Source organism: Pelodiscus sinensis, chromosome 5 (assembly GCF_052426305.1).
Source record: "Pelodiscus sinensis isolate ZL-2025 chromosome 5, ASM5242630v1, whole genome shotgun sequence".
Classification (NCBI taxonomy): domain Eukaryota; kingdom Metazoa; phylum Chordata; order Testudines; family Trionychidae; genus Pelodiscus; species Pelodiscus sinensis.
Genome location: NC_143056.1, coordinates 132,994,766 through 133,021,492, shown reverse-complemented (window position 1 = coordinate 133,021,492; position 26,727 = coordinate 132,994,766). Strand labels below are relative to the sequence as shown.

Here is a 26,727-nt window from a genome sequence, read left to right as displayed (position 1 = left end):
GTGTCTTGGTGCTTTATCGGATCACTGTAGCGATAGCCTCATATCCTTCCATGCATGAGGGTTAGAAAACTGGCCCTTTTTTATCTATTAGCAAGGGTAATGTTTCCAAGAGACGGCACTGAGCGTGTGCCTTACTTGTGCTACTCTACACTCAAGTGGATAAGGAGTAATATGGAAAGGGTCAGTTTTTTCTACAGTATAAATTGAACAGATAGAAAAATCACTAAATATTCATAGTGGATCAGCAGATTCACTATGGCTACGTCTAAACTACATTCCTTTTTCATAAAAGGGATGTAAATTAGACGTATCGCAATTGCTAATGAAGCAGGGATTTAAATCTCCCCCGCTTCATTAGCATAAACATGGCTGCCGCTTTTTTTTGGCACGGAGCTTTGCCAGAAAAAAGCGTCAGTCTAGATGCGGATCTTGCAGAAAATAAAGCCTTTTCTGAAAGATTCCTTATCCCTCTATGAACTAAGGGATAAGGGATCTTTCGGAAAAGGCTTTATTTTCCGCAAGATCCGCATCTAGACTGACGCTTTTTTCCGGCAAAGCTCCGTGCCGAAAAAAAACGGCAGCCATTTTTATGCTAATGAAGCGGGGGAGATTTAAATCCCCGCTTCATTAGCAATTGCGATACGTCTAATTTACATCCCTTTTACGAAAATGGGATGTAGTCTAGACGTAGCCCATGAGATGTTATTTTAGACTCTGAAGAACAGGGTTGTGAATGAGAAATGGATAGAATCCAGCAATTGATTGATGTTTGAGTAAAGGAGCAGTTTCAGAAATTGAAAAAGAAAGTCAGTTCAATCTGTGTGGGGGGTTGTAGTTGAGTCTCAGGGCAATGAAAGAGAATTGTGGGGTGGGATATCTTGAGGACCCCATGAGATTTGCAAGAGTTTGGTTTCCACCTCTCTTTTGTCGAACAGCCTTGCTCAGTACCTGGGTCAACTAAAAAGCTCAGGATGAAATATAGCCCCAACTTCATACACTGTAACTCTGGTAGAAATGGCATCATTTCATAACACAGGAGCAAAGAGTGAGACAATTACTCCTCAGGGTATGAGTTACACTAGGGAGGGCTTTGGTTCACTGAATGGATTAATTAGGTATTATTCCACTCTAAGCTCAGGTATTCCCTGTTGTTTCAGGAAGCATGTCCCATAGATCAAAGATCTCAGTATAAAACTTCCCAAAAACTCCAAACTGGCACTTTCTGTCAATGGGGAAACATGCCCACGTCTCTCTCTGCTGTCAGCAGGAAGTGCTATTCTCCTGCATCACTGCCATACGCAGACAGACTGGATGGTGTTTGGCAGGTACAGGTTTCAAGATCTCTAGCACTTAAAAAAAAACAACTCACCGCGACCGCTACCCCTCAAGTGAACAGAACAAGCTCTCTGCGTGAAAAAAAATAGGCTACGGCATAGTCACTGAATTTAGTGTCTTTCATAATGTGTCTGGGTTTTCATTCAGACCAAAGTAAATTAGATAGTCAGATGCATGGAAATTTAATTATTACAGCCTGCAAGCTTTTCCTCAAACTGACATACTGAGGCATCGAGCTGCTCTTGCCAAAGATTTATACTAGTTTGCTCTCACCCCATCTTTAGCTAATCAATAATCTTGTCACACTGGGATGGTAGTTCACTCTAGACTCCCAACTCAGACTTTGCTGCTTAAATTAGTGGGCGGGGTGGGGGAGGGTGATTAACTGGCATGTCCTTGTATGAGCACAGTGAAATTGATCAAACAAATTGAATGAACAGCGGTGAATATCTGGCTCTGTGCACAAAGTCTCTTCCCTGAGATCATAATTGTGTCCAATAAGAAACCGATCTCCATTTTTTAATTGATTCCTGAATTAGAGCAAAGGGTTAGTTGTCCTGAGTCATCCCCCTGCCCACATCCCCATAACTGCCTGATACCTGCTCAGAAGAGGTGGAAGAGGGAAATCATGCATGCTGCTTAACTTAGTGACCATAAGGTTCATTACCCTGCATGTACTTGCACCTGTGCATTATATGGAACACATGAAATGGTCACCCATGAACATCTGGCTCTGTGGAACATCTGGCTCTGTGATTTTCTCTCTTCTGGCACCGGTGTCCATTAAGAAACTGATCTTCATTTATCTTCATTTACTTTACTATAGCGCAGGTACAGGTTGCATGTTTCATCCTCTTGCCCTCATCCCTGTAGCTGACTGATCTCAGCTCAGAGGAGATGGAAGAGGGAAATCACTCGGTGGTGACTGAGTTCATTCTCTCAGAACTGACTGATCGTCCGGAGCTACAGGTTCCCCTGTTTGTGTTGTTCCTACTGATTTATCTTATCACCCTCGTGTGGAATGGGGGGATGATCTTGCTAATCACAATTGACCCCCGACTCCACACCCCCATGTACTTTTTCCTCCAGAATTTGTCTTTTTGTGATATCTGTTGTTCCTCAATAATTTCCCCTAAAATGCTGCAAAGTTTCATATCTGAGAAGAAAAGCATTTCATACACTGGCTGCTATACACAATTGTACTTCGGCATCTTTTCTCAAGACATTGAATGTCTCTTGCTGGCTGTGATGGCGTATGACCGGTATGTGGCCATCTGTAACCCGCTGCTCTATACGGTCACCATGTCCAGGCAACGTTGCAACCAGCTGATGGCTGGAGTCTATGGGGTGGCGTTGGCTGATTCAACGATAATCATCTGCTTTTTACTGCGGCTGTCATTCTGCAGCTCCAATGTTATCAAACATTTCTTCTGTGAAAGCCCCGCTCTGCTGGCGCTCTCCTGCTCTGACACCCGCATCAATGAGATTGTGATGTTTGCCTCCGTATGCTACACTACCGTGATCAGCGTGCTGACCATCCTCCTCTCCTATGTCTGTATCATCTCCACCATCCTGCAGATCCACTCTGCTGAAGGCCGGAGCAAAGCTTTCTCCACCTGCGCTTGTCACTTTATGGCGGTGGCCATGTTCTATGGCACCCAACTCTTCATGTATTTACGTCCCACCTCGAGCTATTCCATGGACACCGACAAAATAGCCTCAGTGTTCTACACAGTGGTGATTCCCTTGTTGAACCCCCTCATCTACAGCCTGAGGAACAGGGAGGTGAAGGGTGCCCTGTGGAAAACAATAAATAAGTTTGTGTCTCATTGATAAATCTCTTTTCCTCAGTACAGATTCAGTGGTGATGAGCAAAAATAGTTGAATTCCTTTCCCAGCCAATTGCAATGTCATTTTGCAGCATCCAATGGTAGCATTGTTCATGATCAAATTGTTATTATCATAAATATGTATTCCAACACGGTCTGCATGCCTCAGCGGAGATCATGTCTTTATTTGGCTACTGCCCCAGGAAAATTCAAGGAGGCTCCTGTTTCGCATGTGTAAGCATAAAATATATAACGTGTTTTGCAATTATGAAGCCCTTGGTATTGGGAAAGAAAAGAAGGGCATCAAATCTATCCCCCTCTTCTTTGTATTGAGGCTAGATTCATTATACAGTTGTAAGGCTGACGTGTGTGATATGATTAAAGCAAAGGGTGTTTTATTGGGTCATTGTAGAGATATCCTTGTATACATTCATGCACGAGGGTAAGAAAAGTGTCCCCTTTCATAAGTTAAATTAACAACACAACAAGTATTTTCCAAGAGACGGCACTGAGTGTGTGCCTCATTTGTGCTATTCCAGACTGAATTGAATAAGGAGCTATATGGAAAGGGTTAGGTTTCTCTACCATTTCTTTCAGATTAAACAGAAAGAAAAATCACTAAATATTTATGCAATATCAGCAGATTCTCTATGAGATCTTCCTCTCTGTTCTGTTGACTGGTATTACAGACTCTGAAGAACTGGGGTGGTAGGACTGGAAAGGCTAAGGGGATTGTGAGTGATAAATGGATAGAGTCCAGCCATCGATGGATGGTGGAGCCAAGGGGTGGTTACAAAAATTGAAAAAGAAATTCAGTTCAATCTGAGACCAATCCGACAATTCCTGAAAATATTTCGCAAGTGGAAAACATGGATCAAAATTACCTTTTCAGCTAATGGAAACATTTAACATAATTGGAAATGGAACATTTTCTTTCCTTCCTAGGGAATTTTCTGTGTTGAAGCAAAGACAATGAAGGGCTTAGACTGACCAAATGGATGGGAATGAAAGAGGCAGTGATGTTGCTGTTTCCCTTGTATCCTTTAATCCAATGAATAGAGCTCTCCTGTGGGTGTGGCAGACACAGGTCAATTCTTGCATTATTCTCACTTGATCTGATAGGGAGAAGCTATTTGAAAATTGGGTCTCCTACAATGTTGGATAGTGCCCTGGCATTTGGGCTATGTCCTCTCCTGAATCTTTCTGAGCGTGGTCTATGCTAATGCTGCCCGTCAATTTAAGGTACACTAATTTAAAGTCAGCAAAATTTACATCGGTATCCACATGATACTATGTTGAAGGGAGAGTCATGTCACTGAATAATGCAGCTTTTGAATTCCCAGGCTCTTTCTATAGCTTGGTGTTAAGGGACTAAAAACCGTGATGCTCGCAACTCTTAGACTTGGAGATTTTAGCTTCTCTTGTGAGCCTTAAAGAGCTGATAAGATGCTCCAGTGTTTGCTGATCTCAATAGTGATGGCAGATAGATTCTTCCCTCCCAAACTCCCATGGAATTCTATTTTCAGTAAATAACTGTTTGAAATGACCATTTGTAGTAGCAACTTCATTGTTACTGTCCACACTTCATGATGGGCAATTAAACATATGGGAAGAGTCCGAAATAAAAATCCTTCCAGTGTGCTCAATATCGTGTTGCCTCTTCTCATTCCAACTCAGGAGGCAGCATTTTCAAAAGAATCCATTAATCCTGGGGGCTATGGAGAAGTAAGAAAATGCGGATCTTATATTCTTTTTGCCTCCCTTTGGCCCATCTCTCAATGGGAGTAATTCTACTTGTTTGTAGACCCTTCTGTGGCCCTCTTCCATGAAGTGCTTCCGAGCAACTCAAAATGATTATTGTATTTACTGACACAACTTCCGTGTTAGGTAGCGCTGTGGTATCTCCCTTTCACAAATGAGGAGCTGAGGCACAGAGGAAGTAAACTCTTGCTTCAAAGTCACACAAGAGGGCTCCTATTGAGCCAGGAACTGAGCCCCAAATTCTACAGTGCGAGACCACAGGTGTGTCTACACTCCCATGGCTCTGCTTTTAACCCTTTCCCTGCTGAAGTGACGCAACCATCCCACCGCACAGCCTCCCTCTTGAGAGCACTTATCTTTGACCTTTTTGCCTGGCCTCCAATGAGGTCTCTGTGTTCACCTCTGGAGCTGCTGGAACAGTTCCCTTTTCTACTCATTGAGCTGCGCTACAGAGGGCTTCTAATAACACAGCCACTTACTTTTTCCACCCACAGTTTTTCACTCAGGGTATGTCTAGACTACAGGGTTTTGTCGACAGAAGTTTTGTCGACTGATACTGTCGACAAAGAGCATCTAGACTACATCCAGTTCTGTCGACAAAGCTGCTTTGTCAACATAACAGTGTGGACGCAAAGGACAGTGTAGATGCAATAATGCCTTCTATTGACAGAACTCTGTCGACAAAAGGCGTTATTCCTCGTAGAATGAGGTTTACATACGTCGACAATACTGCTGACATAACTCAAAGGCAGTGTGGATGCAGGTATAGTTTTGTCCACTTTTGTTGACAAAACCCTGTAGTCTAGACACACCCTCACTGTGCATCAGAGTTTGCCTGGTCCTTTTTCTATTCCCATCTGTATTGCAAGGCCCTTCCCCCCCACACACATGTGCCCACATTCTCCACAATATGTAATGGGATTATGAATGTGAAACAGGGATAATACTTTTTTCTGCTCAGACATGCAATGGCAGATGTGTGAATTTCTCAATACAGAGACTGACAGCCCTTGGTTATTTCTACTCTTGACAGCTGATGTCCTCAGTGGTGCCCAGGCCACGCGGTGTGACTCCTTGATGGACTTTTTGGGAAAGGTCTCCAGTCGAGGGCTGTAAGGAGCCCTGGTATTAAGCAATGCCCTCCCCTCCCCAGCCTCCCTGCTCTATCTCAATGTCCCTCCCCTCCCGCAGAGTTGGGGATATAAATCTGGCAGGGCAGAGGGTTACACCCTGGGTCTCACCGGAGCCATGTGCTTTTCCCTCCAGGCACTGGGGCCCGTGCGCAGCGCGGTTGTGAATGGTCCAAGTGTGTGGCTCTGAACATTCCATTGAAGGCACATGGTACGGTAACCCTACCCAAGCCCCAGTGCAGATTCTCTCATCCCAGCCTCACTGCCTGGCTTGTTGCCCAGCTCTGCCACTGCCTCTTGCCACCCCCAGCAGCTTCTACACATGCGCCAACATGGTCTGGCTTGGGAAGGCGCTGCCACTGTGGCAGACGTAGCAGGCGTGCTTTGCTGCTGCCTTTTGACAACCTCCCTCTCCCGCCAGCTGGCAGCTCCCGTGCTCGCGGCCTGACTCAAAACTGTGCGGCTCGGCGCTCGGCTCAGCGCTGCCGCTGGAGCTCCAGCAATGAGGCAGGCAGGTGGCTCAAAAAGCGGCTCAAGGCACTGAGGGATTCATGCAAAGGAGCTACAGGCTGGATGTGGTCCATGGGCCGTGTGTGGAGTAGCTCTGCTTTAGATCGTACCTGCAAGAGCACGCTGGGCCAGTCTAGTCTATGGGGCATGACTAGACTACATGACTCCGTCGACGGAGCCACGTAGATTAGATTTGTAGGCAGAGGGAAATGAAGTGGCGATTCAAATAATTGCTGATTCATTTAAATTAAAATGGCTGCCGCGCTGTTCCAATCAGCTGTTTGTCGGCACAGCGCGATAGTCTGGATATTCCATGGTCGACATCAAAGGCCTTTGTCAACCTCCCTGGTAAACCTCATCCCACGAGGCATAACGGGGAGGTCGACAAAGGCCTTTGATGTTGACTGCGAAGCGTCCAGACTATCGCGCTGTGCAAACAGCTGATCAGCACAGCGCGGCAGCCATTTTAGTTTAAATGAAGCGGCGATTATTTACATAGATCCTTCATTTCCCTCTGCCTACAAACCTAATCAACGGAGCCATGTAGTCTAGATGTGCCCTTAGAACCTAAACTCTAAAGCTGCATCTACAATGGCATGATTTTGCGCAAATACTTTTAACTGAAAGGTTTTTCCATTAAAAGTATTTGCGCAAGAGAGCCTCTATACTGGCATGTGCCTTTGTGCAAAAGATTTAAATGCACTAATGTGACACCCTTCCTATGGATTTCACAAAAGCTGATTTTCCTCCTCATACAATCAAACCTTCAAGCTTTCAGAGATTTGCATCACATGGAGCAAGGGGACACCATTGTGCCCTGTAGCACTGAGCAACACCAGCCAAGAATATACATACATGGGGGATGCTCTCTTCTACCACAGTGAAGAGGGAAGGAGACATCACTGGCCCTACAATGGTTCTCCTTGGAGGCAGGTTATGACCACAGTATCCATGTGCATGTGTAGCCGTGGATCAGTGTGTGGGTGGTAACCTCGCCCTTTCATATTAATCTAACTCTTAGAACCACACCTCTGATGTTACCGGGATCATTTCTAGGTGGGTGTCTGTCACGTGCCAGGGTGCAACTCAGATTAATCAGTGGCTGTGTCACCCATGCCTGCAGTTTTGCATGCCTTATAATATCTTGCTGAAGTGGCTTCCATGTGGGCTACTCACAATCCACCTTCCAGCATGCCGGATACACCCGGATCATCTCTCTCCAGACTGCCACCCACACTTGGGTTACACTCTGGCTCTCACCAGCTTTGGTTTTACTTCAAGGTTACTCCAACACACTCCACAGTCTTTAACTTCTCTCCTGAAATGTACGTCTTCTGCTGCCAAGCCCTCTCCTAGACAATACTGGTTATGTTGTCCATTATTTCCTGAACAGCACAAGTATGTATGTATCTGAATTTCCCATGCAGGTTGCACACACAGATCAGATAAAACAATTAAACAAATGTATGGACCAGAAAGTGATAGATTTTAAGCAAGTACAAATAGTGAGGCAAAACTGCATGAAAAATGAAGCTAAGATGCAATTTATGCCTAATTTAACAGCTGATGTGAGATTCAAAGAAACGTTTTTCTCAACACATGCTTTTAGCCATCTTACTGACCACAGTTCTTAGATCAGGACACCTCCCCATTCCAATTGCTGCTTCCTTTATATGTTCTAATAAAGGCCGTGTCCAGACTCGGGTTTTTTCGGGAAAAGTAGCCTTTTCCCGAAAAAACTTCCCCTGCGTCCAGACTCAAGCCGCGTTCTTTCGAAATTATTTCGAAAGAACGCGGCTTTTCTTTCGATGGCGGTAAACCTCAATTTACGAGGAAGAACGCTTTCTTTCGAAAGTTCCTCTTTCGAAAGAAGGCGTTCTTCAATGTAAAGAGGCCGTCTTCGAAAGAGAGCATCCAGACTCGCTGGGTGCTCTCTTTCGAAAAAGCGGATTTCTCTTTCGAAAGATCCGCCTGCAGTCTAGACGCGATCTTTCGAAAGAGGCTCTTTCGAAAGATGCTTTCGAAAGAGCCTCTTTCGAAAGAAGCCTGCAGTCTAGACATAGCCAAAGTGACTCAAACAGCAGAGACAGAAGTGTGTTAGGATGTCTTCTCCTTCCTTTTTTGTCCTATTCCACCCCCTTTGACAAACATTTCCTCCTGGTAACAAGGAGACAAAATGTCGAAGTGGAAGCATGTTCCCTCCTGATTTTCCTCACCTTTTTGAGCATCCTTTGATTCTCACCCCTCTTTAGGACTATTTGCTTCTTAAATACAAAATTAATCACATCCAACATCTGTGGACAGATCAGCAAGAGCCCAGACCATCCTGTATAGCAGTGGTCCCCAACGTGATGCAGGTGCCATGGCACCCACTGGGCAATTTCTATGCACCCGCCGAGTGATGAGGGCCGCCCCCAGGCGCGTGGTGTATGGGCGGTGCCACCCCCTGGGCGTGCAGCGTATGGGTGGCCCTGTCCCCGGGTGCATGGCGCAAGGGCTGTGATGGCCCCGGGCACGTGGAGTATGGGCATCCCCACCTCTGGGCACGCAGCACAGGAGTGGCATTGACCCTGGGAGTGCGGCGCATGGGTCACGCTGGCACTGGGCATGCGGCATATGGGTGGCCCAGCCCTCGGGCGTGTGTGCGGCTCCGTCCCCAGGTGTGTGTGCGGCCCTGCCTCTGTGTGCCCGGCACGTGAGTGGCCCCGCGCCCGGTAGTCCCAAAAGGTTGAGGACCACTGCTGTATAGTGTGTGGGGGGGGATATGGGGGGGGGGTCTGGTTGAGTCTGAGAGCCATGAAAGAGAATGGCAGGGTGGGGAACCTGCAGGATCCTATGAGATTTTCAAGACTTTGGTTTCCACCTGCCCTTTATTGATGAGGTCTGCTCAGTACCTGGTTTAACTAAAAACTTCAGGGTGAAGTATACTTCAAACTTCACACACTGTAACTCTGGTATAAATTGCATCATTTAGTAACAAAGGAAATGAGAGACAATTACTCCTCAGGGTATGAGTAACACTGGGGAGGGCTTTGGTTCACTGAATGGATTAATTAGGTGTTATTCCACTCTGAGCTCAGCTATTCCCACTTGTTTTAGGAGCATGTCCCATGGACCACAGACCTGGGTATAAAAGTTTCCAAACAGGCAGTTTTTGTGAGTGGGGAAACACCCCACATCTCTCTCGGCTGTCAGCAGGTACGTGTTATTCTCCTGCATCACAGTCACACACAGACAGACGTGATGGTATTTGGCATGTGCGGCTTCAAGATCTCCAGCACTAAAAAAAAAAAAAAATCTCATCACAAGTGCCCTCCCCCCATGAGGGAACAGAACAAGATCTTTGCTTGGAAAAAGCAGGCTACTGCATAATCACTGATTTTAGTGACCTTCATAATGTGTCTGGCTTTTCATTCAGACCAAAGAAAATTAGGTGGTCAGATGCATGGAAACTTAATTATTACAGCACACAAGCTTTTCCTCAAACCGACATGCTCAGCCATCGAGCTGCTCTTGCTAAAGTGGATAGAAAGATTTATACTCGTTTGCTCTCACCCCATCTTGAGCTAAGCAATAATCTTGTCACACTGGGATGATGATTCAATATAGACTTGCAAGACAGTCTTAAATGGGGAGGGGGGGGGAATGATTAACCTGCATGTCCTTGTATGTGTACAGTGAAATTGATCAAACAAATGGAATTACCAGTTGTGAACATCTGGCTCTGTTGACGAAGCCCTTCTCTGAGATTCTTATTGGACGCAATTACAAACCGATCCTCATTTTTGTTTGCTTCCTTCTTTACAGCAAAGGGTTCCTGAGTCACCGTCCTCCCTATCATCCTGGCCACATCCCTGAAGGTGCCTGCTCTCAACTCAGGAGAGATGGAAGAGGGAAATCACTCATGGGTGAATGAGTTCATTCTCTCAGGACTGACAGAACGTCAAGAGCTTCAGGTCCCGCTGTTTGTGTTGTTCCTAATGATTTATTTTCTCACCTTGGTGGGGAACGGGGGGATGATCTTGTTAATCACAATTGACTCCCGACTCCACACCCCCATGTACTTTTTTCTCCAGAATTTGTCTTTTTGTGATCTCTGCTGTTCCTCGGTAATTGCCCCTAAGATGCTGCAAAATTTCTTAACTGAGAAGAAAAGTATTTCATACACTGAGTGTTATATACAATTGTATTTCTGTATCATTTTTCAAGATATTGAGTGTCTCTTGCTGGCTGTGATGGCGTACGACCGGTATGTGGCCATTTCTAATCCACTGCACTATACACTCATAATGTCCAGACAGCGTTGTAAACAGCTGATGGCTGGAGTCTATGGGGTGGGGTTCTTTGATGCAACGATAAACATCTGCTTTTCACTCCGGCTGTCATTCTGCAGCTCCAACGTTATCAAACATTTTTTCTGTGACACGCCCCCACTGCTGGCGCTCTCCTGCTCTGACACCCGCATCAGTGAGATTTTGATGTTTGCCTCTATTTGCTACACTGTAGTGATCAGTGTTGTGATCATTCTCCTCTCTTATGTCTGTATCATCTCTACCATCCTGCAGATCCGCTCCACTAAGGGCCGGCAGAAAGCCTTCTCCACCTGCACTTGTCACTTGACCACGGTGGCCATGTTCCATGGCAGCCAACTCTTCATGTATTTACGTCCTGCCTCTAGCTATTCTATGGACACCGACAAAATAGCCTCCGTGTTCTACGCGCTGGTGATCCCCATGTTGAATCCCCTCGTCTACAGCCTGAGGAACAGGGAGGTGAATGATGCCCTGCAGAAAGCAATATGTAAACCTGTCGCTTCTTCATAAATTTCTTAAACTCAGTGCAGATTCAGTGGTGGTGAGAAAAACAGTTGAATTTCATTTCCAGATCATTGCAATGTCATTTTGCAGCATCCAATGGAAGCATTGTTCATGATCATATTGTTATGATCATAAATTTGCATTCCAGAAGGTCTGCCAGCCCCAGCAGATATCCTGGTATCTGTTAATACATGAGGGTTAAAAAAGTGTCCCCTTTTTTTAAGTTAAAGGAACAACTCAACAAGTATTAGCAAGAGTAGTGTTTCCAAGAGATGGCACTGAGCTATTTGTGCTATTCTGCACTGAATTGAATATGGAGTAATACAGAAAGGGTCAGTTTTCTTTACCATATATATTAAACAGAAAGAAAAATCACTAAACATTTATACCAGTTTTTCAGATTAGCTATGAGATCTTCCTCTCTGTTCTGCTGTGTGGTATTTTCAACTCTGAAGAACAGGTGGGGGTGAGGAATGGAATGGCCCAGGGGATTGTCAGTGAGAAATGGATAGATCCTAGCCATTGATTGATGTTTGAGTCGAGAAGCGGTTACAAAAATTGAACAAGAAATTCAGTTCAATCTGATAGAAATGTGAAAATTCCCAAAATATTTAGCAAAATGGAAAACGTGGAACAAAATTGCCTTTTCAGCTGATAGAAACATTTAACAAAATTGGAAATGGGACATTTTCTTTCCTTCCTGGAGGAATTTTAATGTTGAAGCAAAGACAATGAAGGGCTTAGACCTACCAAATGGATGGGAATGGAAGAGGCAGTGATGTTGCTGCTTCCCTTGTATCCTTTAATCCAATGATTAGAGCTCTCCTGTGGGTGTGGCAGACAGAGGTCAATTCTTGCTTAATTCTCACTGTATCTATTTGGGGAGAAGCTATTTGAAAGGCGGGTCTCCAACACTGCCAGATAGTGACCTGCCAAGTGGGCTATGTCCTCTCCTGAAACTTTCTGAGGGTTGGTCGATGCCAGGGCTACTCAACATGCAGCCCATGGGCTGCATGTGGCCCGCAGCGTCTTGAGCCGCTTCCTGGGCCGCCTGCCTGGCTCATTGCTGGGGTTCCAGCTGCAGCACTGAGCCGAGCGCCAAGGCATGTGGCTTTGAGCCAGGCCTCGTGTGCAGGAGATGCCAGCCAACAGGTAGGGGAAGGGGCAAAAGGTGTAGCAGAGGACACCTGCCGCATCTGCCACAGCAGCAGTGCCACGCTAGCATGTGCACGGGTAAAGGCATAGCAAGGGGGGGCAGTTGCCCCCAGGCATCACGTTGGGGGAGTGTGGGCTGGCGTGGGAGCAGAGTGACAGCCCCACTGATTGTGGCAAGCCGGGAGAGCCTGGTGGGTCACATGCTCCCTGTGCAAACTGCAATCAAGCCTTCAAGGCAGCCAGGCCGGGCAGTGGGAGCGGCCACGTTAAAGGTCGATTTACCCATCCTGTACCTCCGCAGTATATTGGCATCAAACGGTGGGCTGGGGTGCCTGGCTCTGGGGTAGGAGAGGGGCTATTTCAGTAAATATTTTATTGGCAGGTTTTGTTTGATATGTTAAAATTGGGAAGCCAAAACAAAAAATAGTCAATGTAATGGCCTTCTCTTGATATGTGTATTAGTAATTAAATTGCTAAACTGTCATTGCTCATTAAAAGAGCTGTCATGTGGATGGAAATTGGGTAAATATTGAATTTTATTAATATCAGCAGAACTGACTTAAGTGGGGTCTTCATGTTGTGTGATCTTGCCATAATCTTTGTATTCATGCCCGTCAGAGGGAAAGAACCTATTTGCATATATAGAGATATAAATATATATGAATATATTTGCATAAATACTTGTATATATTTGCATATATGTGCAGCCAAGCTTAAGTTGCAGACCTCAGCATGTGCTGTGTGTATCATTTGTGGCCCCAGGGGCTTGGAAAGTTGAGTAGCCCTGGTCTCTGTTAATGCTGCCAGTCAATCTAAGGTACACTAGTTTAAAGTCAACATCACTTAGTCTGACTTACAGCAGTATCCGCATGATACCACGTTGAAGGGAGAGTTATGACAGTGAATTATGGAGCCTTTGAATTCCCAGGCCCTTTCTATAGCTTGGTTTTAACGGACTAAGAAACGTGATGCTCATAACTCCTAAACTTGGTGATTTTAGCTTCTGTGGCGAACATTAAAGAGCTGGAAAGATGCTCCAGTATTTGCTGATAACAATAGTAATGGCAGATAGATTCTTCCCTCCTAAGGTCCCATGGAATTCTATTCACTCTAAATAATTTTTTTTAAAATGACCATTTGTGGTAGCAACTTTATTTATACTGTCTATATTTATTTATACTGTCCACATTTAATGGTGAGAAATTAAAAACACGGGAATGGTCTGAATTAAAAAAAACCCTGCCAGTCTGCTCAATATCTTCTTGCCTCTTCTCATTCCAACTACAGGAGACAGCATTTTAAAAAGAATCCACTAATTCAGGGTGCCTACGGAGAAGAAAGAAAATGTGAATCTTATATTCTTTCTGCCTCCCTTTTCCCATCTCTCAGGGTATGTCTAGACTACATGCCTCTTCCGACAGAGGCATGTAAATTAGACTACCGGAAATAGTCAATGAAGCGGGAATTTAAATGTCCCCCACTTCATTAAAATAAAAATGGCCGTCGCGCTGGGCCAGATCAGCTGAGCGTTGGCACAGTGCGGCAGTCAAGACGCGGATCGGTCATCAGGGAATGCCTTTGTCGACCGCTCCTGTAAATCTCGTTTCACGAGGCATAAGGGAGCTGTTGACAAAGGCGTTCCCTGTTGACTGAATGGTGTCTTGACTCGCTCGCTCTGCCAACGATCAACTGAACTGGCACATTGTGAAGGCCATTTTTATTTTAATGAAGTGGGGAATATTTAAGTCCCCACTTCATTGACTATGTCAGGTACTCTAATTTACATATCTCTGTTGGAAGAGGCATGTAGTCTAGACATATCCTCAACGGGAGTAATTCTACTTGTTTGTAGGCCCTTCCATGGCCCTCATAAATGAAGCGCTTCTGAGCACCTCAAAGTGATTATTGTATTTACTGACACAGGTTCCGTGTTAGGTAGCACTGTCGTATCTCCCTTTCACAAATGAGGAGCTGAGGCACAGAGAAAGTAAATGTCTTGCTTCAAGGTCACACAAGAGGGCTGCTATTGAGCCAGGAACTGAGCCCCAAATTACAGAGCGCTAGACCACAGGCATGTCTACACTCCCTCAGCCCTGTTTTTAATCTTTCAATGCTGGAGTAAGGCAACTCCCCCCAACCCCTCAGCCTCCCTCTTGAGAGCACTTATCTTTGACCTTTTTGCCTGGCCTCCAATGAGGTCTCTGTGTTCACCCCTGCAGCTGCTGGAACAGTCCCCTTTTCTGCTCACAGAGCAGAGATACACAGGCCCTCCAATAATATTTCCACTTAATTTTTCCACCCTCCGTTTTTCAGTCACTATGCACCACAGTTTTCCCAGTCCTATCTCTTCTCTTCTGTATTAGAAGGCCCTCTCCCCCATAGCCACCCTACACACGTGTGCCTACATTCTCCACAATATGTAATGCCATTATAAGCATGACTCCTGGACTTGAAGAAGGGACAGACATGGAGTGACAGATGTGTGAGTTTCTGAATACAGACTGACTGCCCTTGGTTGTTTGTACTTGTGCTCAGAAAAGCATGACTTTGTGTACATTATATGCAATACCTTCTCCTATGGATTACACAAAAGGTGGTTTTCCTTCTAATATAATCAAACATTCAGGCTGTGTCTAGACTGGCAAGTTTTTCCGCAAAATCATCTGCTTTTGCAGAAAAACTTGCCAGCTGTCTACACTGGCCGTTTGAATTTCCGCAAGAACACTAACGATCTCATGAAAGATTGTCAGTGTTCTTGCGGAAATACTGTGCTGCTCCCGTTCGGGCAAAAGTCCTCTTGCGCAAATCATTTGCGCAAGAGGGCCAGTGTAAACAGCACAGTACTGTTTTCCGCAAAAAAGCCCCGATTGCGAAAATGGCGATCAGGGCTTTTTCCGGAAAAGCATGTCTAGATTGGCCACGGACGCTTTTCCGCAGAAAGTGCTTTTGTGGAAAAGCATCCTGCCAATCTAGACGTGCTTTTCCGAAAATGCTTTTAATGGAAAACTTTTCCATTAAAAGCATTTTCAGAAAATCATGCCAGTGTAGACGTAGCCTCAAGGTTTCAGAGATTTGCATCACATGGGGTAAGGAGACACCAATATGCCCGGTAGCACTCAGTACCACCAGCCAAGAATAGTACACGCATGGGGGAGGTTTTGTGCTACCACAGTGAAGAAGGAAAGATACACTGGGCCTACAATGGGTTTCCTCTTAGAAACATTTCCTCCTGATTATAAGGAAACAAAATGTCTACAAAGAAGGATGATCCCTGCCTTTTTTCCTCACCTTTTAGAGCTTCCTTTGTTTCTCTTCCCGCTTGATGAGTATTTGCTCCTTAAATACAAAATTAATCACAGCAGCCATTCCTTGTTTGGGAGCCATCAAAGAGAATGGTGGGATGGGGGATCAGTAGAACCCCATGAGATTTGCAAGACTTTGGTTTCCACCTTCCATTTGTTGATCAGCTCTGCTCACTACTTGGTTCAACTAAAAAGTTCAGGATGAAACTAGCCCCGAACTTCATGCACTGTAACTCTGGTAGAAATGGCATCATTTCATAACACAGAAGGAAAGAGTGAGACAATTACTTCTCGGGATATGAGTTACCCTGGGGAGAGATTTGATTCACGGAATGGATTAATTAGGTGTTGTTCTACTCTGAGCTCAGGTATTCCCTGTTGTTTCAGAGAGCATGTCCCATAGATCACAGATCTCAGTATAAAAGTTCCCAAAAGCTCCAAACTGGCAGTTTCTGTCAATGAGGAAAAAAAACCCATTTCTCTCTCTGCTGCCAGGAGGTAAGTGCTATTCTCCTGCATCACACTCACACACAGACGGACTGGATGGTGTTTGCAGGTACAGGTTTCAAGATCTCCAGCACTTAAAAACAACTCACCGAGACCGCTACTCCTCAAGTGAATAGAACAAGCTCCTTGCTTGGAAAAAAATAGACTACTACACAATAACTGAATTTAGTGTCTTTCATGATGCGTCTTGGTTTTTAAACAGACCAAAGAAAATTAGATAGTCAAATGGATGGAAATTTAATTATTACAGCCCGCAAGCTTTTCCTAATACCGACATGCTGAGCCATCTAGCTGCTCTGGCCAAAGAGGATAGAAAAAATTATACTCGTTTGCTCTCACCCAATCTTTAGCTAAGCAGTAATCTTGTCACACTGGGATGGTGGTTCACTCTAGAGTGGCAAATCAGACTTTGCGGCATAAATTAGTGACTGGGTGTGCGGGCGATGATTAGCCTGCATGTCCTTGTATGTGTACAGTGAAATTGATCAAACAAATGGAATGATCAGCTGTGAATATTGGCTCTGTGGACAAAGCCCTTCCCTCAGATCATAGTTGCGTCCAATAAGAAACCGATCCTCATTTTTTATTGCTCCCTTCATTAGACAAAGGGTTACTTATCCTGAGACACCCTCTCGGTCACATCCCCATAACTGCCTGATATCTGCTCAGAGGAAATGAGAGAAGGAAAGGACTCATGCTGCTAACTTAGTGACTGGGGGGATGATTACCCTGCATACACTTGCCTTTGTGCAGTATGTGCATTATATGGAACACGTGAAATGGCCACCCATGAACAACTGGCTCTGTGAATTAATTCTTTTCCTTGATCTTGTACCATTGCCCATTAACAAACTGATCTTCATTTTTCTTCATTTACTTCACTATAGTGAAGGTACAGGTTTTGTCCTCTTGCCCTCATCCCTGTGGCTGATTGATCACGGCTCAGAGGAGATGGAAGAGGGAAATCACTCGGTGACTGAGTTCATTCTCTCAGGACTGACTGATCGTCCGGAGCTACAGGTTCCCCTGTTTGTGTTGTTCTTACTGATTTATCTTATCACCCTGTTCTGGAACGGGGGGATGATCTTGCTAATCACAATTGACCCCCGACTCCACACTCCTATGTACTTTCTCCTCCAGAATTTGTCTTTCTGTGATATCTGCTTTTCCTCAATAATTGCCCCTAAGATGCTGCAAAGTTTCATATCTGAGAAGAAAAGCATTTCGTACACTGGCTGCTATACACAATTGTACTTAGGTATCTTTTTTCAAGACACTCAGTGTCTCTTGCTGGCTGTGATGGCGTATGATCGTTATGTGGCCATTTCTAACCCGCTGCTCTATAGTGTCACTATGTCCAGGCAGCATTGTAACCAGCTGATGGCTGGAGTCTATGGGGTGGCGTTGGCTGATTCAACGATAATCATCTGCTTTTTCCTGCAGCTATCATTCTGCAGCTCCAATATTATCAAACATTTCTTCTGTGAAAGCCCCGCTCTGCTGGCACTCTCCTGCTCTGACACCAGCATCTATGAGATTGTGCTGTTTGCCTCTGTATGCTACACTACCGTGATCAGCGTGGTGACCATCCTCCTCTCCTATGTCTGTATCATCTCGACCATTCTGCAGATCCACTCTGCCGAGGGCCGGCACAAAACCTTCTCCACCTGCACTTGTCACTTGACCACGGTGGCCATGTTCTATGGCACTCAACTCTTCATGTATTTACGTCCCACCTCAAGCTATTCCATGGACACCGACAAAATAGCCTCCGTGTTCTACTCACTGGTGATCCCCTTGTTGAATCCCCTCATCTACAGCCTGAGGAACAGGGAGGTGAAAGATGCCCTGCGGAAAGCCATATATAAACCTGTCACTTCTTCATAAATTTCTTTAACAGAGTACAGATTCAGTGGAGAAGAACAAAACCAGTTGAGTTCCATTCCCAGCCAATTGCAATGTCATTTTTCAGCATCCAATGGAAGCATTGTTCAAGGTCATATTGTTATTATCATAAATTTGTATTCCAACAAGATCTGCAAGCCCCGGCAGAGATCAAGACGTAATTAGGTTACTGCCCCAGCCAAATTCAAAGAGGCTTCTGTTTCACATGTGTAATCATAAAATATATAACATGCTTTGCAATCATGAAGCCCTTGGTATTGGGAAAGAATAGAAAGACAACAAATCTATCCTCCTGCTCTTTGTATTGAGGCTGGATTCATTATACAGTTGTAAGGTTGAAGCTTGTGATATGACTAAAGCAAAGGGTGTTTCACACAGCCTCCGGTTACTCTACAGTCTATGTACTTTACAGGTAATTGGAAAGATATCCTGGTTTCCGTTCGTGAATGAGGGTTAAAAAAATGGCCACTTTCATAAGTTAAAGGAACAACAACACAAGGATTAGCAAGGGCAACTTTTCCAAGAGAGGGCACCGAGCGTGTCCCGCATTTGTGCTATTCTGCACTGAATTGAATAAAAAGTAATATGGAAAGGGTTAGGTTTCTCTACCGTATAGATTAAACAGACAGAAAAATTGCTATTTATTGATATTTATTGATATAATTGATATTTATACAATATCAGCGTATTCTCTATGAGATCTTCCTCTCTGTTCTGTTGTGTGGTATTTTAGGCTCTGAAGAACGGGGGGGGGGGGGGGTAGGAATGGAATGGCTGAGGGGATTGTGAATGATAAATGGATAGGATCTGGTAGAAATTCATTCACTACAAAAAGGATGTGGACGCTTTGAGTGATAGAGTCCGGCCATCGATTCATGGTGGAGTCAAGGGCTGATTACAAAAATTGAAAAAAAATTCAGTTCAATCTGAGACCAATCTGACAATTCCCAAAATATCTGGCAAGTGGAAAACGGACCAAAATTACCTTTCCAGTTGATGGAAACATTTAAAACGAAATTGGAAATGCAACATTTTCTTTCCTTCTTGGGGAATTTTCAATGTAGAAGCCAAGACAATGAAGGGCTCGGATTGACATAACAGATGGGAGTGGAAGAAGCAATGATGTTGCTGCTTCCCTTGTATCCTTTAATCCAATGGTAAGAGCTCTCTTGTGGGTGTGGCAGACACAGGTGAATTTTTGCTTTATTCTTGCTTGATCTGATAAGGAGAAGCTATTTGAAAATTGGGTCTCCAATTCTGCTGAATAGTGCCCTGGAAAGTGGGCTATGTCCTCTCCTGAATCTTTCTGAGCGTGGTCTATGCTAATTCTGCCAGTCAGTTTAAGGTACACTGTAATTTAAAGTCAGCCTAACTTACAGCAATATCCACGTGAGTTACGACACTGAATTATGCAGCCTTTGAATTCCCAGACCCTTTCTATAACTTGGAGTTAATGGACTAAGAAACGTGATGCTCACAACTCTTTCACTTGGTGATGTTAGTGTCTATATCGAACATTAAAGAGCTGATAAGATGATCTGGTATTTGCTGATACTAACCGTAACGATAGATAGATTCATCCCTCCCGAACACTGATGAAATTCTATTTGCTGTAAATAATTGTTTTAAATGACGATTTGTGGTAGCAACTTTATTTTTAGTATACACATTTAATGATGGGAAATTAAACATATGGGAATAGTCTGAAATAAAAATCCTGCTAGTCTGCTCAATATCTTGTTGCCTCTTCTCATTCCAACTACAGGAGGCAGCATTTTCAAAATGACTCCAGGGTACCTATGGAGAAGTAAGAAAATTCGAATCTCACATTCTTTCTGCCTCCTTTTGCCCATCTCTCAGTGGCCATAACTCTATTTGTTTGTAGGCCCGTCTGTGGCCCTCTCACAAGAGCTCTGTTATTGAGCCAGGAACTGAGCTCCAAATTACAGAGTTCTAGACCACTGGTCAGCCTCTGGTCAGTTTCAGCAGTGGCTGAATCGGGGATGCCTGGAGCCGAGCAGCTGAGGTGCTGCCAGGTTGGTCCCATAGCACCGCCCCTCAGTGCTGCAGGACCAACCCGGCAGCACCCCAGCTGCTCTGTCCCAGGTGTCCCCAAGAGCAGTTGCGGTGCTGCCGGATCGGTCTCGCAGGGCCAAGGGGCGGTGCTGTGGGACCAGCCTGGCGACACCCTGCTGCTCTGCCGCAGGCATCCCGATTCAGCTGCTGCTAAACCTGACCAGCAACAGCTGAATCGGAGAAGCTGGGGGTAGAGCAGCTGAGATGCTGCCAGGTTGGTCTCATAGCGCCGCCCCTCGGGGCTGCGGGACCAAGCTAGCAGCACCCCAGCTGCTCTGCCACAGGCATCCCTGATTCAGCCGCTACTAAAACTGACCAGCAGCAGCTGTATTGGGGATGCCTAGGGCAGAGCCGGACTATTGGAAGGGGGTGCTATGAGAGGTCTGGGGTGGCATCCCCCCACCCCACCCCATCCCAGACCCCTCATAGCCCCCTCTTCAGATAGTCCGGCATATCTGATAATCCGGCACCCCCTGGGTCCTAAAGGTGCCGGATTATCAGAAGTTTACTGTACAGTGAACAAAAGATTTTGTATTTTTTCAACATTTCTAGATGCTTTCAGTTAACGATATTGATAACAATAAAACAGAACTTGTTCTTTTCAAACAAACCCAATGTTTATTATTTCTAGAAAGAGGGTCAGAGTGAGGGTTATGGAGGGAAGGTTGGATTGGGCCAGAGCCAAGCCCCATAGAGGAGATCCTCGGGAGACTCAGTGGGCTCCTTCAGAAAATCACTCCCTAACGGCCTCCTGGATGTAAACACCACACTGCATGCGAGCTTGGCTAAGATGAGCATTAAACTGCTCCTTGTTCACATCCAGGTGGACAGTGCAGGGCTACATCAGCCACGGCATCAGGGGTAGGAGACACCAGCCACAATGCACACCGGCATGGGCACATCCCCAAGGGCAAGGTCCTGATGCGGGAAAAATGTTCCTCCCTGCAGCCTGCAGTAGAGGTAGGAGTTCCTGAAGATGTGGGCATCATGAGCCCATCCCGACCACCCACCACAAATGTCAGTAAACTGTCCCCAGTTATCGACCAGGGCCTGGACCACCATTGAAAAGTAGCCCTTCCTATTAATGAATTGGGCTGCTTGTTGGGGCACTGCACGGATTGGGATGTGTGTCCCATCGAGCGCTCCTGCACAGTTCGGGAAGCCAAGGGCAACAAAGCTGGCCACAATGGTGTCCAGGTCTCCCAGATGGACAAGCCTGTTCAGCAGTTCAGAATTGATGGCCCTCACCACCTGCAGAAAGAGACAGATAGACAGACAAAAATGAGCCCTTGGGAGGAGAACACCCCCAACCTGCTCCCCCAAACACCTTGGGAATCCCCTCCTCAACCCCCCCAGAGCAGTGCAGGGTGACTGAAGGAGCTCCCTCCCACTCTCAGTCCATTCCATCCCCCACTCCTCCTTGCCCTTTCCTGACAGTCCCCCTTTTTCACACCCCCAGCAGTGACTGTCCCCCTACAATGACTTACCTCCATCAAGACTGCCTCGACAGTAGACCTGCCCATGCTAAACTGGTGTCCCATGGAGTGGTAGTTGTCGCGCTTTGGGAGCTTCCAGAGGGCAATAGCGACCCTCTTTTCGAGGGGGATGGTGGGGCATGGGTGAGTCTTCTGTCCTTGGAGAGCAGGGGTGAGCCAGGCACACAGCTCCTGGAACATGACCTTTCATATCTGGAAGTTGCGGAACCACTGCTGGTCACCCCACAACTCCATAATGAGCCAGTCCTACCCATCGGAGCTGGTGTCAAGCCTCCAGAAACACCTTTCCAGAAAGAAGTTTGGAGGCAAGGGCTTTGGTACTGCATCCCAAGTGAAGCTTTCATATCTCTGGTCTGCATCCAGATGGGGTAGTAGCATAATGACTGTGTCATGCAGATGCAGCAGAACTTGCAGAATGATGGTGTGAGGCCATGGCCTGCCCAGGGGCAGTTCTGGCTCCATGGCAAAAACAGGAATCAAAATAAGAAAAAACTCCAAAAAAACCCAAACTGCTGCGGTGTCCCAGGAAGCAAGGCACTCACAGCAAGCACTGAAAAACCTTTGCTGTCCCTGTAAGAGGTAAGCGAGGCAGCTGCAGGAGCAGAGCAATGGCTGTTCAGGGGGATCCCTTTAAGCACGTGTCTCTGCAAAGGGCAGGCAGTAGAACTAGGAAGTAAATGCTGTCCCCATGCCCTGCCAGAAGTTTTTCTGGATGCCTTCTTGTGTCGAAAGTTTCCAGCAGTCTGGACGTTCTTTTTCGAAAAAGCGGATCGATTTTTTTATCCAGATAATGTAATCTAGAATCTCTTTCTCAACACAGGCTTTGTCGACAGTATCTGCTTATTGATTAGTCACTTCGAAGTAGTTGTATAACCATCTGGCAATATTAAGCCTGTAACAGAAGTGACATAGTGGGTGTGTCTAGAATACAAGGTTTTTTGACAAAAATGGACTATACCTACGTTTACACTACCGCCGCATTCTGTCGACAGTAAATTGACAGAACGCGGCAGTTTTGTCGACGGCGGTAAATCCCATTCTACGAGGAATAACGCCTTTTGTTGACAGAGTTCTGTGGACAAATGGCGCTACTGCATCCACACTGGCTTTTTTCCAAAAGAGAGCATCTGCAATCTCTGTCGAAAAAGCGGCTTCCTTTGTCGACAGAACTGGCTGTAGTCTAGATTCGCATTGTCGACAGAGGTTTTTCAACAGTATCTGTTGACAAACCCTCTGTCGAAAAAAGCCTGTAATCTAGACGTACCCAGTGAGATTAATAAACACAACTATCCCTTATTGACTCTTCTCTTGAAGAGCATCCAAAATCCTGTTCAACCATGGCCCTGTGAGCTGACACATGCAGCACTGAGCTGTCCATGGTCCTGAAGGCCAGTTCATCCAGCCAGGGCAGTTCTGCAAGAGGAGAAACTGCTCTGTATCTTGGGGAATATTGTTCCAGCCTGTGAGCCATGAAAGAGCATGGTGGGCTGCGATTTCTGAGGGACCCTCCAGTATTTCAAGATTTTGGCTACCATAAACAACCAAACAAATCATCTTTTTGCTGATGAACTCTGCTCGGTTCCAGCCAGAACTAACCTTCTTTTAGGTAACTCTGATAGAAATTGCATCATTTAATGACACAGGGGGAAAGAGTGGGACAATTGATCCCCAGGGTATGAGTGACACTGAGGGTGACTTTGGTTAACTAAGCACATTAATGAGGTGTTGTGTCTCTCTGAGCTCAGCTATTCCCAGATGTTTCAGGGAGCATGTCTCATAGATCATAGATCACAATATAAAACTTCCAAACAGCCCCAACTTGGCACTTGTCGATGGAAAAAGGCTCCCACGTCTCTCTCCTCAGCAGGTATGTGTGAATGTCCTGCACCACAAGCACCTACATACAGACACCTTGCTAATAAGCAGGCATTGAATTCAAGACCTCCAGCATTAACAGATTCAGTCCAGTGCCTACTCCTTGAGATAACTGAATGTCATCTTTGGTTGGGAAAAAAACGCAATTACATAGTCACTGAGGCCACTGCCTCTCATTCTGTATCTCGGTTTCTGTACCGACTAACATAAATGCCATTTTCACACTCCAGAATGATTAATTTGCTTTGCTAGCCAGTTTTGTCCCAAACCGATATGCTGAGCCACAGAGCTCACCTTGCCTAAGAAGGAAGACAGATTAACATTTGATTTCTCTTACCCCTTCTTCAGCGAAGCAATTATCACTTCTGTCTGACGAAGTTTCACTCGGATTTTCCCACAGCAGAGTTATAAGTCACTGCTTCCTTCTTGGATTAATGAACAAGTGTTTGTGGTGGTGGGAGGGTTTGACTGATCTGTGTATCCTTCGTTGTGTACAGTGAGTGCATTATTTGGAACATCTGGAATGATCAGCTGTGAACATCTGGCTCGGTGGATTAGTCATTCTCCAGTATGGTACTGGTGCCCATTGAGACACTGGTCTTCATTTTTCTTCAATTTCATTACAGAGAAGGAAAGGTTGTCTGAGACATCTGCCTTCCCACATCACAGTAGCTCAGAAAAAATGGAAGAGGGAAATCACTCGGTGGTGACTGAGTTCATTCTCTCAGGACTGACAGATCGTCCAGAGCTGCAGATCCCCCTGTTTGTGTTGTTCCTACTGATTTATGTTACCACCCTGGTAGGGAATGGGGGGATGGCCTTGTTAATTACAATTGACCCCCGACTCCATACCCCCATGTATTTTCTCCTCCGGAGTTTGTCTTTCTTTGATCTTTGCTGTTCCTCAGTAATTGCCCCTAAGATGCTGCAGAATTTCTTAGCTGAGAGGAAAAGCATTTCTCGGACTGCCTGCACTGTGCAATTGTATTTCTTTTGCTGGGTTGGAGATCTTGAGTGTCTCTTGCTGGCTGTGATGGCGTATGACCGTTATGTGGCCATCTGTAACCCCCTGCTCTATACAGTCATCATGTCCAGGCAGCAGTGTAACCAGCTGGTGGCTGGGGTGTGTGCTGTGGGGCTGGCAGATGCAATGATACACACGTGTTGTACATTCCGGCTGTCATTTTCCTGTTCCAATATCATTAACCATTTCTTCTGTGAACTTCCCCCACTGCTGGCACTCTCCTGCTCTGACACCCTCATCAATGAGATTGTGATGTTTGCTTCTATATGCTTCACTCTAGTTATCAGTATTGTGATTATCCTCCTCTCCTATTTCTATATCATCTCCACAATCCTGCGGATCCCCTCTGCTGAGGGCCGGCGCAAAGCCTTCTCCACCTGCACTTGTCACCTGACGGCGGTGATCTTGTTTTATGGCAGCCAACTCTTCATATATTTACGCCCCCCCTCCAGCTATTCCATGGAAACAGACAAAGTAGCCTCAGTATTTTACACACTGGTGATCCCCATGTTGAACCCTATCATTTATAGTCTCAGGAACACAGAGGTGAAGGATGCCCTGAGGAAAGCCATATATAAACCTCTCACCCAGTCATAAATCTCTTTAAGACAGTACAGATGCAGTGGTGAAGAGCAAAAACTGTTGAATTCCATTCCCAGTCCATTGCAATTTCATTTTCCAGAGCCCAGTGGTAGCAGTGTTCGTGATCAGATTGTTATTATTGTGAATTTGTTTGTACTCCAACAAAATCTCCTCACTCCAACTGAATCCAAGATTTCAGGAGGCTAGTGGCCCAGCAAAATGCCAAGATGAACCTATTTCACAAACGTGAGGATCCAAAATAAATGTAACCTGCCTTGGAAGCATGGAGACCTTTGTATTCGGAAAGAAAAGAAACGCATCACATCTGTCCCCCTCGTCTTTGTATTGTGGTTGGTTTCATTATACGGTTGTGAAGTATGACATGTGTGACTTCTTTTTTAAAAACAAATGCAGGTTGTTGTTGGCTCCCTTTTTGCCCAGTCATTGGAATCTCTGGGTTTCCCAAAAAGGTAACTGAGTCAAGTAGTTGGGGAAGCAGAAGCTGGTTCTCATTCAGTCTTAAATATTGACGCTGATAACTTTACTAGGTGTGTAAGAGTAATGCAGCTTTGATGGCTTTTAGCCCACCAGCTTCTTCTCCTTCTAGTGGAGAGAAAGAAGTTACCTACAGATTCAAATTGGATGGTATTTAGCTCCACTTCTCCTTGACTTTTTTACCATCTCTTCAAAGGCAGATTAGCATCTTGCATATGGGTACCGTTCACTGGCTCCCCCGAAGCAAAAACGGAGGAAGAGAAAGATATTACTACGCTACCTTAGTCACTTTTCATGTTATGTAATTCAAAAATCTTAGAAATCTTCCCAGATCTTTAAGGTGCCTCCATTAAACTAGGCAATGTCTAGACTCCTAGCTCTGGTGGAACTTTAGAAGAAAAATCAGGAATATATCGAGTGGACGTGGGAATGACTGAATGTACCCACTTTCCAGAAGAGTTCCATGTATGGACATCCCTCTTTGTATCAAGGAAATGAGATGAACTAGCCAAGAACGCAAAGATCATTCTGTGCTGATGTCTTGCCGTTGGAATGATCTGAGGAATATATATGAGTTCCTTGCAGGTAATTCCACTGTGATTGTGATTTATGATTAAACCAAAGGGTGTTTTGCACACCGTGCTGTTACTCTGCAGACTAGGTGCTTTATCGGGTCATTGTAGAGATAGCCTTGTATCCTTTCATGTACGAGGGTTACAAACGTGGCCCTTCTTTTAACTATTAGCATGGGTAATGTTTCCAAGAGAGGGGACCGAGCGTGTGCCTTATTTGTGCTATTCCACACTGAAGTGGAAGAGGAGTAATATGGAAAAGGTCAGTGTTCTCTACCGTATAAATTGAACAGAAAGAAAGATCACTAAATATTTATACTCGATCAGCAGATTTGCTATGAAATGGTGGTATTTTA

At 45.3% G+C, this 26,727-nt stretch overlaps 4 protein-coding genes across 4 annotated transcripts; all 4 read left to right on the top strand.

The window, feature by feature from the left end:
• Positions 1-2,232: 2,232 nt before the first annotated feature.
• Positions 2,233-3,168, top strand: LOC112543607 (olfactory receptor 8B3-like). Its single transcript, XM_025178169.2, has one exon. The coding sequence runs from the start codon at positions 2,233-2,235 to the stop codon at positions 3,166-3,168; it is 936 nt and encodes a 311-aa protein (XP_025033954.2).
• A 7,281-nt stretch (positions 3,169-10,449) lies between these two features.
• On the top strand, positions 10,450-11,388 carry LOC102444723 (olfactory receptor 8U3-like). Its single transcript, XM_006136525.4, has one exon. The coding sequence runs from the start codon at positions 10,450-10,452 to the stop codon at positions 11,386-11,388; it is 939 nt and encodes a 312-aa protein (XP_006136587.4).
• A 5,909-nt stretch (positions 11,389-17,297) lies between these two features.
• LOC102444509 (olfactory receptor-like protein COR4) lies at positions 17,298-18,233 on the top strand. Its single transcript, XM_006136524.4, has one exon. It carries the CDS (start codon positions 17,298-17,300, stop codon positions 18,231-18,233), a length of 936 nt encoding a protein of 311 aa, XP_006136586.4.
• Positions 18,234-24,380: 6,147 nt separating this feature from the next.
• LOC106732905 (olfactory receptor 5AR1-like) lies at positions 24,381-25,319 on the top strand. Its single transcript, XM_014580289.3, has one exon. The coding sequence runs from the start codon at positions 24,381-24,383 to the stop codon at positions 25,317-25,319; it is 939 nt and encodes a 312-aa protein (XP_014435775.3).
• Positions 25,320-26,727: the final 1,408 nt, after the last annotated feature.

What these genes read in the sequence shown, in the direction of transcription:
- LOC102444723 (XM_006136525.4), top strand. Translation starts at nt 10,450, where the DNA reads ATGGAAGAGGGAAATCACTCATGGGTGAATGAGTTCATTCTCTCAGGA.
- LOC102444509 (XM_006136524.4), top strand. Translation starts at nt 17,298, where the DNA reads ATGGAAGAGGGAAATCACTCGGTGACTGAGTTCATTCTCTCAGGACTG.
- LOC112543607 (XM_025178169.2), top strand. Translation starts at nt 2,233, where the DNA reads ATGGAAGAGGGAAATCACTCGGTGGTGACTGAGTTCATTCTCTCAGAA.
- LOC106732905 (XM_014580289.3), top strand. Translation starts at nt 24,381, where the DNA reads ATGGAAGAGGGAAATCACTCGGTGGTGACTGAGTTCATTCTCTCAGGA.